The sequence below is a fragment of the Saccostrea cucullata genome, unplaced genomic scaffold, assembly GCF_032062105.1.
Source record: "Saccostrea cucullata isolate Sc308-1 unplaced genomic scaffold, CSIRO_AGI_Scuc_v1 ctg1797, whole genome shotgun sequence".
NCBI classification, from domain to species: domain Eukaryota; kingdom Metazoa; phylum Mollusca; class Bivalvia; order Ostreida; family Ostreidae; genus Saccostrea; species Saccostrea cuccullata.
The window spans coordinates 79,055-90,999 of record NW_026941407.1 but is presented as its reverse complement, the minus strand read 5'-3'; the positions used below and the strand labels follow the sequence as shown (position 1 = coordinate 90,999).

Genomic DNA, 11,945 nt, shown 5'->3' with positions numbered 1-11,945 from the left:
AAAACCAGCTGGGGGTATTTTGTCCTGTTTGGACAGTTTTAGTTTTAATCTGTGTCAGGACTGTTTATTTACTTACTCATCTATCTATGTGGAGTATTTCCTTATAACACTCCTTGTGAAGGGAAGGAAAGTTTCTCATTTTGTTGCAATTTTTATTTTCACTACGGAAAATACTGGTATCACTTATGATGTTTTTCACTATGAAAATTTTATTTTATTTTTGGGGATAAATGAATTTATACATTACTTCAATTTTCATTTTAATAATACTGATATGTAACAAATGAAGGTGTAAGTTAAATACACTGTAGTAGGTAAAGTTGTCTCTCTTTATATTCATCTCTTCTCTGCAACTTCTTTTTATAGGAGTTTCAAAAGAAGGTACATGTATATTGTTTTATACATTTGTGCATCAATCTTTATCACTTTCTTGTCATAAGAATTTTTAATTATTTCTTTTAAGATCTCCAAACCACTAAAAAACAAACAACAAGAGGCCCAAGGGCCTTAAAGGTCACCTGAGTATCCCGTAACATCTTTCCAACAATTGAATTTGATTCGTGTTTTAAACCAGAGGCAATGAAATTCACAATTTTGAAAGAGAAACCATTGCTTATCATCATCATACACTTAGCATGCTAACTTTGAATACTTAATACCCAGAGGTATATGAGAGCAACAAAGAGAAAATGAATTTCTATTTATAACCAGTTGTGCACCCACCCCACAGGAACCACTGACCCTAGGGCCACATATTCCAAAATATTGGAAATTTCATCATGAATTTTATTTCTTATTCATTGGTTAGTTTATCTAATGCCCATGAGCAGAGAAGAATTTCAAAGAATTTATGCATTTTCACTATATAATCTATATAGCCCCGCCCTAGCACTAGAACCTCTGACCCTGGGGCCATGAAATTCACAATTTTGGTAGAGGAAGACTTATTCAAGATAACTATGTGCTTGGTTGGTTTATTTAATGCCAAAGAGAGAGAAGAAGAACTTCAAAGAATTTATGCATTTTCATTATATAATTTATATAGCCCCGCCCTAGCACTAGAACCCCTGACCCTGGGGCCATAACATTCACAATTTTGGTAGAGGACTGAATACTAATTACAATCATACCAACAGTTTGACTGCTTGATGTCCAGGAGTAAAGTAGAAGATTTTTAAAGATTGCACTAATTTTAGTGGTTTTGGCCCCACCCCCAGGCCCCAGGGGGGCAAAGACCATGAATTTCACAATTTTTGTTCCCCTTCACTCACAGATGCTGTATGCCAAAATCGGTTGAAATTGGTTCAGCGGTTTCAAAGAAGAAGCTGAAAATGTTCAAATGTTAACACACTACGAACAACGACGGACGAAAACAGATAGCAATAGGTACTCAGGTGACCTAAAAATACGTGTGACTAAGTAATTGTGTTAAAATTTTTGATTATTAAAATGACCTTGTTTGATTTGTAATTTTTTTGTTCTTTGTTCAGTTCTCAGCAGATTTGCCCTCGGGGTACTCAGACAGTGTTTCTACTCCACCCCGTGCCACTAGATCCATCAACAGGGCCATCAGCCCCCCACTGGTAAAATCGTAGATGATTACTTCAAATATTAGACTAATTTATGCTTCTTGAAATAGTAATATCTTCATTTAATTACATTGAAATGATGTCCCTTTTGAAAATCTGACACCTTGATCTATTTGTTACAGGAGCAGAAAGTAAGTCAGATTATACACCTACAGTCAGACCTCGTTATCTCAAACTCAGTAACGTAGTATCTGACCATTCAAGAGGTTCAAGGTTAAAAAACATATACAATGTATACAATGATAAATGTTGCCTGGGCTGTTAAATCACTTTGACCTACATGTATTATTGGTATTTCAGATAACAAAGTTCAACAATACACGTATTAGCTGCACTTGTATTGCCTTGAGAGAAAGGGCTTTCTAAATCTATATACTTCTTGTACAGCTTCAGTGTTTTTCAGTTTAATATTTCTCTGTATTAAAATATCTTGTTTAAGTTCAAAAGGAAAAAAAATGTTCAAAGGATTAAGTTGTATTTTTGAAACCTATGTATGAACTTCCTACAGTGTTGCTGCCTACAAATTCTATATTCATTGCAGTCTCATTTCAGATTAGTGTATCTCTTCAAAACTCACAGAAATCCGATTGATTTCTGACTTTTACTACCTTGAGAGTAAAACATTTGAATTTAAAGAATTATTTATACCATGTTATTGTGGTTTTCTGTTGGTAGATTTCAGTTCTTGTTCTTGGCAGATATCTTGTCATACAATGTAGCACTTCTCGTGGAAAAGATTGCATCTATGTTTAATTTAGAATTACTGTTTAGTGTCACGTTTTATAAGTGTCCTTTGTGTACAATTAAACATAAAACTTGAGAATTTAAGTATATTAATTTTATGAACATATGAATTTCAGGTAAAATTAAATACCTAGTATTTATTTCTTGGAGTAGACTTTGGATTTTATTTTTATGTACTTTTTCTATTTCAGGTGTGCTGGACAAAATAACTTTCCACATTGACCAAAATGTGACCCTCATTCCCCCCTCTCCCATCCCCTCCTCCATACCTATCAGAGTATACCCAGCTGATGCTAATTCAGGTACAGTATAATTAGAAACAATCCTGTATAACATTCATGTACATATAAGTAATATGTTTAAGGTTAGGTGTATATTATTCAATGTACTATTATTATAAATTCTACATCTAACTTTTATTGCAGCTCCTCCTACTTGCATAAAAAGGAAGGGGGATAACCAAAATAAAGACTTCATCTATATGTTTTCTCCTGACAAGACGTAAGTTCACATACATGTACTTCTATATAAAGTCATTATAAAATAGTTTTAGGTGATTGTTTTCATAGCTGTGCATATTATTTAATTCTCTTGAGTATTGTTGTATTTTCAGACTGCCGAAACCAAAAAAGTGGAATGTGACTTCACCAGTAAGAAATTGATTATACTTTCATAGGTTAAATATGTTTGCAATGGCATTTTGTTTTAAATATTTGATAGAAAGTTAAACACACTTAAATAATGAATAAAGTTAAGCACACTTAAAAAATGAATTGATGCTTATAGGGAGGTGATTTTCATTCTTCGTGGTTTTTAAACATACATTTATTGTGAAGCTAACATATATCAAGAATTATGTTTTAAATTAAGCAAAGTCGCCTCGTCATGACACTTCGTTATAAAATTGTTTTACTGTACTTATTTTTCCCCCCTGAAACTAGGCTCCAGTGCCAAGGAAAAGTCTTGCTACACAGCAAGAGGATGATCTAGTTTCTCTACAAGAGTCAGACACCCTCATAGAATCATCCGTTGTCAGCAAGAAAGCAAATCAGAAAGCAAGCAAAGAGGAGTCAGGCACATCAAAAGAGTCATCCATAGTTAGCAAGAAATCAAACCAGACAGCAGGCAAAGAGAGGAGCAGCAAGACTAGTGAAGGGAGAAGATCAACAAGGCAGGGGAGAAAAAATGAAAGCTGACTGGAATAAAAATGTAAACAGACTTCTTACTATTAATCATGTGTATAACTGCTTCTGAATCAAATCATGCTATATTAATTTGACTGGCTAAAATAAAAAAATCAACAATAGTCACGTATCTCTGTGTGTATTTTACTGGATTTTCATAGGAAAAAATCTGGTTATTTTTAAATGGTTGAATAAGTTTATGGACGGCAATATTGGACAAATAATATTTCACAGGTACATGTATAAAGTACATGTATTCCTTGTGACAAGATCTTTCTTTGGGTATCACCAAATTTGATCTTTTGACCTTGAAGATTGTCATGATTTGAACAATTATATGTATAATCATATGGACAAACTTCAAGATTCATTCCTCGGCCATTACATCCTGCAGTGTGTATGACAAAAAGAAGTTTTTTATATTGCACATCATCTGTACATATACATATGTATTAAAGAGGTGCATAGTACTTGGATTTTGATTATTATATGCACATCATCAGTTTCCTTTGAAAATCTTCTACTCAAGAAAAGCAAAGCAATGATTGGAGATATTAATATGGAAGCATTCTTACGTAGTGTTAATTCAAGTTTCTTTATATCATTCCCCCAAGGACAGGATGAGGCCGTAATGGGCAATAAAAGTTTAATAATGAAGTGTGTATGAGCTTGCAAAATACACAGATTTAAGGTATTCTTGTTTCATTTTAGGTTTACTGACATCTTTTGGCCATTCTTTTAGAACAAACAGCAATCCCTTGCCAGCTTAGCTATGCTTTGTACAAATTTCATTTCAGTTCGAGGAATTTGGCTTGCAAGGAGATCCAAGTGTTTAGGTGGTCCACAGCCAAAATGTACCTACCAACCCAAATTTTTCATCCTGAGTCAGGATAGGGCAAGCAAATATCATTTTAAAGTTGGCCCAAATACCGTATGGTCAAGGCTTTGCTTTGTTTATCAGGATTCGGTTGCACGAACGCTTGTTAACTAGCCGTTAACTTTGCGTTAACGCGAGATTAAAATCAAAAGCGAGTTAAATCGGTTACACGAAGTTAACTACCAGTTAAACATTAGTTAATTCTGTGATTTAACTGACAGATTTAACTTAGGTTACATAGGTACATTTAAATATTTAATTAAACATTTAAATTAAAATTGTGTGATGATTGTTATCATTTCAAAACTTGTTTGCTGTGATAGACGAACTTATACAGAGATAATATTGATGTCTGACATGAGCAAAACACACATCTGATCCGATTACATAATTAGGGCTGTGTCAATATATTGATAGGTATATGTACATGTAAGTTGATAAAACGTTTAGATGATAACCTGCTCTGATATAACAGTTGAATTTATCAAGGATTTTTACGGCCAAAAATTGACCTTTTAATATTGACTAATAGATTTATGATGCTTATACATTTTTGAAAACCGTCTACAATGTCTACCATAGAGGCAAGTGAGGCAAAAGCCTCACTAAAATTTTTGAGTCTTTCATAAGTAGAAAAAATAATTTTGAAAAATAATTAATTGTACGTGTCCTTATGCTAAATTAATATTTTCAACTTCTGTAAATCGGTGATCCCACCAGATGCTTCAATATAGTTTAAAACGCACCATCGTCTCAAACCACGGTTCGGAATCCGCATATAGTTTTCACCTGAATGGAAGAGGATCGTACATTCTGTTTGTGAATTCCTACAATGAGAACGCACATGAAAAATAATTCAAAATATTTTTTTTAAAATTAAATTCTTAATATACTTAAATCCAGGCCTCGGACATCCTCCCCCGAGTGCCCCAACGAGGACAACGAGGCCCGCTTGGGGATCGGGTAGCCCCCAGTCCTTTAATTGCCTTTCTAAAATTCAGCTTAGTTACTACCTTGGCCTACATATAAATACTGGTCGTAAAAAATCGTGATCAACTATTATCAGAGCAGTTAACGGGTTATCATCCGATAAACAAAGCAAAGCCTTGACCATATGGTACTTAGTATTTGGGCCAACTTTGAAATAATGTTTGCTTGCCCTCTTCCGACTCAGGAAGACAAAATTCGGTCGGTAGGTGTGGTTGGTGTGATTTTTTTTTTCGAAGAAATTTTCATCATCAATGCTGAATTTTCCTTTTTTTCCCAGAATGAATAAAAAATAATTGCTTCCTGGTGGTTAAAAAAGTTTTGAGTCGCACGATTTTTAGCAAGTCGGTCTGGAGAGGACAACCAAACAATTTTTTAAAAATGGCCTTGTGTAGGCATTTTTTTCCCAAACTCCCTATCAGCTAGATTCCCAATTTTAAAGGCCCACCACTCTTTTCTTAAAGGCATATAAATAAAAATGAATTTGTTCTGAAAAGAAATATTTATAGATTTAAGGAATATATCTATGGAATATGAAGTCCCTAGTACTAACTGTTCATTTGTCCAATTAAGGTTCAATTTTTTAAAAGTTGGTCAAACTAAAAGGTCAAAAAGTAAAAAAAAAAACGTATCATAGGATGAAAGGCCTCAAAAAACATTAAATAAACATGTGAAGTACGAAAGCTTTAGCACCAGTTGCTTGAAAGTTATGGCCAAGGTTGATTTTCTTAAATCCATTGTTAAATTCTTGCAAAAGTGGGTCAAACCTCAAGGTCAAGACGTCAAATTTGGTGACTCCAAAAGAAAGGTCTTCTTACAAGGAATACAAATGTTAAATGTGAAGGCCATAGTATTAACTAATCAAAAGTTATGGGGAAGGTAAACGATTCCGCGGACAGACAACTAGATGGACGGAGATTGCTAAAACTATATACCCCAATTTTTTGACTACAGGGCATAAAAAGAAGCTGGATATTACTACGTGTGTGTGGTGGATTTCAGAAGGTAACAATTGGGAAACCTAAAGCACGGGATTAAACCCAATCATTTACGATCATTTAAGACATGGACACTGTGACATTACTTTTGGATCAACCCTCTTAATTTAATGATCACAGGTTAAAACTTATCAAAATCCTGACAACTGTCCAATAATTAGTACAGTTAAGCCAAAGTGCATTCACTTCTCGGGTGTTATCATAAATATAACTGATCCATATGATATTATAAGTATAAAACACGTCAAAGGGCACACAAAAATCGTTTTCGTCCCAGTTTTTTTTCACCCAATTATAAAGATACCGGCTTTTGCTTGGTTCTTTTTTACTCTAAGGAATTTCTTTGAAAGGTAACTGAAACACTTCATTTTCTTTAATTCTTTAAAAATTTGCAAAGCTTTGTTTTGACATTTTTTAACATTTAACATTTTTCACAAATAGTCTTGTATTGCGCATATATAACTATTAATTTTATTTATCATCTCGCTTTGAACATATATAGGTCATGGAGAGGTCGATCTATTTAAATGAAATTCAATTTCGTCTTTAATAGGATTCTACACTGATTCATCCTCAGGCATTCTTAATGTATTTCCCTCTTTTCCTGTCACTTTGCTTTGTTGCATCATCCTCAGTGGACCCCCCTGGATGGAACTTGTTATTTGGAACCGATATTTTGAATGAGACTTACAAAGAACCTTTAATATTTGATAACCCTGTACCAAAATGGATTAAAGGGTCTCTGGTAGGTAAATAAAATTATCTCCCATGTCGAATTACAATAGAAAATAATATTGACGAATTCACATTAATTTATCTTAATATGTTTTCATTTTCTGTAGATACGCAATGGACCAGCGCGATATGGAATGGGCGAACGCTCGTTCTTAAACCTCTTTGATGGGTTTGGAAAACTGTATTCTTGGCAGTTTTCTGGAAATGGGTCGGTTTTCTTCTCATCCAAATTCCTGCAAAGCGAGTCCTACAATGAATCATTAAGAATAAATGACATTGCGCCATACATGTCCTTTGATAATCTAAAACCTCCTTTGAATATCATGCAAAAAGAACTGGCACTAGCTCACGGTATGGACAACATGAACATCAACGTCTACAATTATTCAGGAGACTGTGTGGTTCTCACCGATACTTGGAAGTTGTATGTAGTCGACTGCTACACGCTAGACACTATAAGACCAAGCAAACCTACCATTCCCGGAGCAGAAACCAGTTTTCCTTTTGTTAGTCTGATGTCTGTGGCGCATCCGGTGCGAGAGTATGGTACAAATCACCACATTACCATTTTACAAAGCCTTAGTGTTCTCCCCGGACTTCCGCATAAATTCACCCTTGTCCGAACAAAGTCGGCTGATACTCGAGAAAAAATCGCTGAGTGGAACGTCAAGAAAATGCCGTATCTGCACACTATCTCGATTACAGAGCGGTACGTTATTGTCTTTGGCTGCCCGTTTTACGTAAATATCGAGAAAATGTTACAGTACACTGTTCCAAAAGAAAGTATTCTGTTTCATAAAGACGAGCCCACCGTTGCATATGTAGTGGAGATTAAGACGGGGAAAGTGGTAACTATCGAAACCGAAAACATTTTTACAATGCATCATGCTAACGCCTATGAACTAGACAAGGATAACATTGTATTCGACATTATATCTTATAATGACGCTTCTCTTGTTACGTTCTTTGAAATGGATAATTTATATAACAAGACGCGACGAGATGGATTCCCATTTAAACCTGCCCTAAAAAGGTATAAAATTGACTTGAAGGCAGGAAAGATGACATCCACGTCGTTTGATGTTAATCCTAAACTCCCTCATGTCAACACATTGGAGGTCCCCACAATAAATGAAAACTACAGATCAAAACACTACTGTTACATCTATGGTGCTGTTTTCAAAAGCGATTTTAAGACTTGGGGCAATTTTTCATTTGTCAAGAAAGACGTCTGCAACTCTACAGGCGACTTGTCTTGGTCCGTTCCAGACCATTATCCGATGGAGGGCTGGTTTGTTCCAGATCCGAACGGATCAGCAGAGGACGACGGAGTATTAATGGTCCCTGTGGTAGACGGGGATTTAGGCAAAAGTTACATTCTAATTCTTGATCCAAAGACAATGAAGCCAATCACCAAGGCTTATTTACCTATCATTGTTCCGTTCCATTTTCATGGAAGATTTATTGAGAATGTGTTCTAAGATGTTTTGTCATATGATATTCATAGTGCATAAGCAATGATATATCGAATCTTCAGCCTTTATAAGGTCCTGAGGTAGCCTCAATATAAAAATTATTTTGCCTTTAATTTGATTATTTATATATTGATAAATAAACATTTTAGGGGCACTTCAGATAGATAATGAAAACATTACCCTAATTTAATAATTAGAAACATAAATATACAAATGTAAATATACATAATTAAAATATATTTAAAAGTAAAAATCCAAAAATATCACAAAACATTTACTGCAAGCGCTTTCGCCATGTTCGGCTCTTCAGGCAGTTATACAAAATGTATAAAAGTATAGTAAGAAAATGCCATTTTAATTACACTGAAAAGATTGCAATACATATTGCAATACAGTTAAAAATATCGCAATATATCGCAATACGAAATCTCTGGCCAATACCCAGCCCTAAAAGAAAGATGTCGATAGAAAAGTCGCGATTATCATGAGGTTTTGTTTTTCGGTTACTATTATAAACGTCCTTATGTAGTAAAACATTCAAATTTGAAACAGATGTTTCTGACTCTGTGATCATATACTAGTGTTTCAAGTTCACTGAATGTAACAATTCGACATATGAATGGAGGTAATTTTTTATTTAAACCACCTACCCCACCCCACCCCAAAAATACAACAAATAATTGCCTATGATGTCAAAACGACTTGATTTTGATCTAAATTAAGGTTTGTTTGTATATATGGAGAAAAAGTTCGTACGTTTTAATATTATTGATTTAGTAAATATTATGATTTTGAAGTTTTTAAAAGTTCCTTTGAGCTTTTCAGTATCCCTGCCCCAGGATCATGAAACATCTTAAGTTTAAGTCAAATTATTCATGTTGAACTAGAATTTTGATTAAGTAAAGTAGACAAAAACTTAAATATTTTTTAATATTGCTTCACAAAAGGTTTGTTATCTGCAAAATTAGAGATTCATATTTATTAATTAATTCTAATTAATTATTTTGATAATAATTAATAAACATTTTACAGGCGATTAAAAATTTGACTTAAGTCTAAGTCTGTTTCATGATCATGGGACCAGGTCTGTTTTCCATCAGTTCCCAATTACATTACTGTAAAGCACAGCAGTACTGCTAAAATTCACTGCTGTTTATATTTTAGTGAGGAGCAAATAAAGAAGCTTAACAGAACAATAACTATCTTAGTTTGTTTGTTAGGATTTTTATGGTTAGGAATCTAGTTAAGGTATTGTAATACAAATTCATCAAATAAAAGGAATTATATTTCTGTAAACCATTTCAACTGTCACAATGGATATGTATTCTAGAAAAGTCGATGACAAAAAATTCTTTTTTATCATATGACTGAATAATGTAAAATTAATGATTACATTAATAAAGAATGTTGAGTGATATCTTAAAACTATATTTGATAAAGCTCGGTCACTAATTTAGTCACAGTGCTAAGTGGCGGGAAAGGGTGTACTTTTAACCAAGATAAAAATGTTTTGTGCATTTAGTTTATTAAAAATTGAGAAATGTTCCAATTTTATACCGATAAACTGATAAACATGATTGATTGGTCGAAATCGTTTTTAAACGCATTGTTCCACATTTCGTCCACATATAACCCATTATGTTAAAATGAATATTAGTACATGCAGATTATTTGCAGTAATTGCTAAATGGGTCTTTTTCTTTTTTTCTAGCGGCATAGAATTTAAAATACCATATTAATATTGAATTCCGAAAACATCCTTACAAACAAAGATACATAAAGGGCTCCAGTAAATGCGACCCCAAGCCTCTTTTTTGCTCCTCACTAAAATATTAACAGGAGTGAAGGAGAAACTTCAAAAGCACTGTGCAGTAATATACATATGTATTTCAGAATTGGTGGAAATCAGATATGGATACTGAGAAACTCAAAGGAACAAGGAAGTGATACATTTTTACTAAAATCAATGACACCAAAAACGTACGACGTTTCCTTCTTTTATATACAATTATTCCTTACGATGAATTACAGTCCGTCTTTTTGCTCCAAAGATACTTGTTTTTTTTTTTAGATAAATTATAGAACTAGTAAATTCATCTACCTTGCTTTGGCTTTAAACTCGATTTTTTTTAGTATATCAACGACCCATAAACAATTAACATTAGTTATTTCTATACATTGTCGACATGAAATGTCCTGGTGAATTTAAAATAAAAGATACCACGAAGCCATCTTTTCAAATATGAATATTCTACAATAAAAGACATTAATGATAATCTAACAGCAAATCAAGTTAAATCCACACAATGGGTTACATGCATATGTTTACATCACGTTCTACATTGTCAAAATTTTACAAAAAAGTGTGTCTAGTTTACACTCTGCTAAACCTTTTGACTTCAAAATCAATAGACATCCCCTTTAGGCCTTTAGAGAGTTGTCGCGTAGAAATTAATTGCAAAAGTCCAAAAGTTTCTTGAAATATCGCTTGGAAATGAAAGTGTAATTATAGACAGACTGTGACAGTCGAACGAAAGGACGAACAGAAGGGCGGAGGGGGACGGAGGGGACAGAGGGAATTATGGTATAACATTTAGTTGCAAAAACTCATTTTGACCTCAAATTTAATTGGAGTCTTCTTTAAGCCATAGAGAGTTGTGCTTTAAAATATAATTGCAAAAGCTAAAAGGTTAATCGAATATCGTGCGGAAACGAAAATGTTAAAACAGACAGAATTTTTTGGATTTATGACTTTGAACATTGACCTTTTGACCTCAAACTCAATAGGAATTGTCCTTAGGTCAAAAGAAGTTAATGTGTAAAATTCCATTGCAAAAGCTCAAAGGGTTCTCGGGATATCGCGTGGAAACGGACAGACCGACCAAATTAATGCCATCCACTTTCAGCGGGGGCAGGGGGGGGGAGGCAAAATATCAATCGATGAAAATTCTTGTATAATTCAAAGAAGAATATTCAAAAATCCAAACTTGTTTTGGTGTTTTGGAGTAAGTGTAAATGAAATCCAAATTTGTTTTGGAGTAAGTGTACAAGAGTATAACAGACATTAATGTTCCGGTATTTGAACTCTTCAACTCCAGGAAAAGAGCATAAGTTCAAACTATGTGGTGTATGTACTTAATTGTGTGTGACTTAAATCTACATGTATTCATTTTTTCATTTGTATATATACCTCATCTCCCCACTCTCTCTCTCTCTCTCTCTCTCTCTCTCTCTCTCTCTCTCTCTCTCTCTCTCTCTTCCACTCTTCCACTCGCTCTCCAACTATCCCCTCTCTCTCTCTCATAACTGTCTCGAGCTGTCTCCCACACACGCTCTCTCATCACTCCCTCTCCCCC

The 11,945-nt window shown here is 34.1% G+C and overlaps 1 protein-coding gene and 1 long non-coding RNA gene across 3 annotated transcripts; both read left to right on the top strand.

The window, feature by feature from the left end:
* The first annotated feature begins 2,524 nt into the window (after positions 1 to 2,524).
* LOC134257775 (uncharacterized) lies at positions 2,525 to 3,398 on the top strand. The gene is made up of 4 exons (XR_009989995.1): positions 2,525 to 2,635; positions 2,759 to 2,834; positions 2,947 to 2,983; positions 3,275 to 3,398. It is a non-coding gene; the product is annotated as an uncharacterized LOC134257775 (long non-coding RNA).
* A 3,211-nt stretch (positions 3,399 to 6,609) lies between these two features.
* LOC134257766 (beta,beta-carotene 15,15'-dioxygenase-like) lies at positions 6,610 to 8,649 on the top strand. 2 transcript variants are annotated; one of them, XM_062740360.1, is made up of 3 exons: positions 6,610 to 6,729; positions 6,933 to 7,124; positions 7,222 to 8,649. In XM_062740360.1, exons 2-3 carry the CDS (start codon positions 6,966 to 6,968, stop codon positions 8,593 to 8,595), a joined length of 1,533 nt encoding a protein of 510 aa, XP_062596344.1. In that variant the 5' UTR covers positions 6,610 to 6,729; positions 6,933 to 6,965; the 3' UTR covers positions 8,596 to 8,649. The 2 variants fall into 2 exon arrangements, with proteins under 2 accessions (XP_062596344.1, XP_062596343.1); XM_062740359.1 differs by lacking the exon at positions 6,610 to 6,729 and having other exon boundaries at positions 6,904 to 7,124.
* Positions 8,650 to 11,945: the final 3,296 nt, after the last annotated feature.

Excerpts from the sequence above, each read along its gene's own strand:
- LOC134257766 (XM_062740360.1), top strand. The coding sequence starts at position 6,966 with ATGTATTTCCCTCTTTTCCTGTCACTTTGCTTTGTTGCATCATCCTCA. Across the intron at positions 7,125-7,221 it reads AATGGATTAAAGGGTCTCTG|ATACGCAATGGACCAGCGCG; the intron begins GTAGGTAAATAA and ends CATTTTCTGTAG.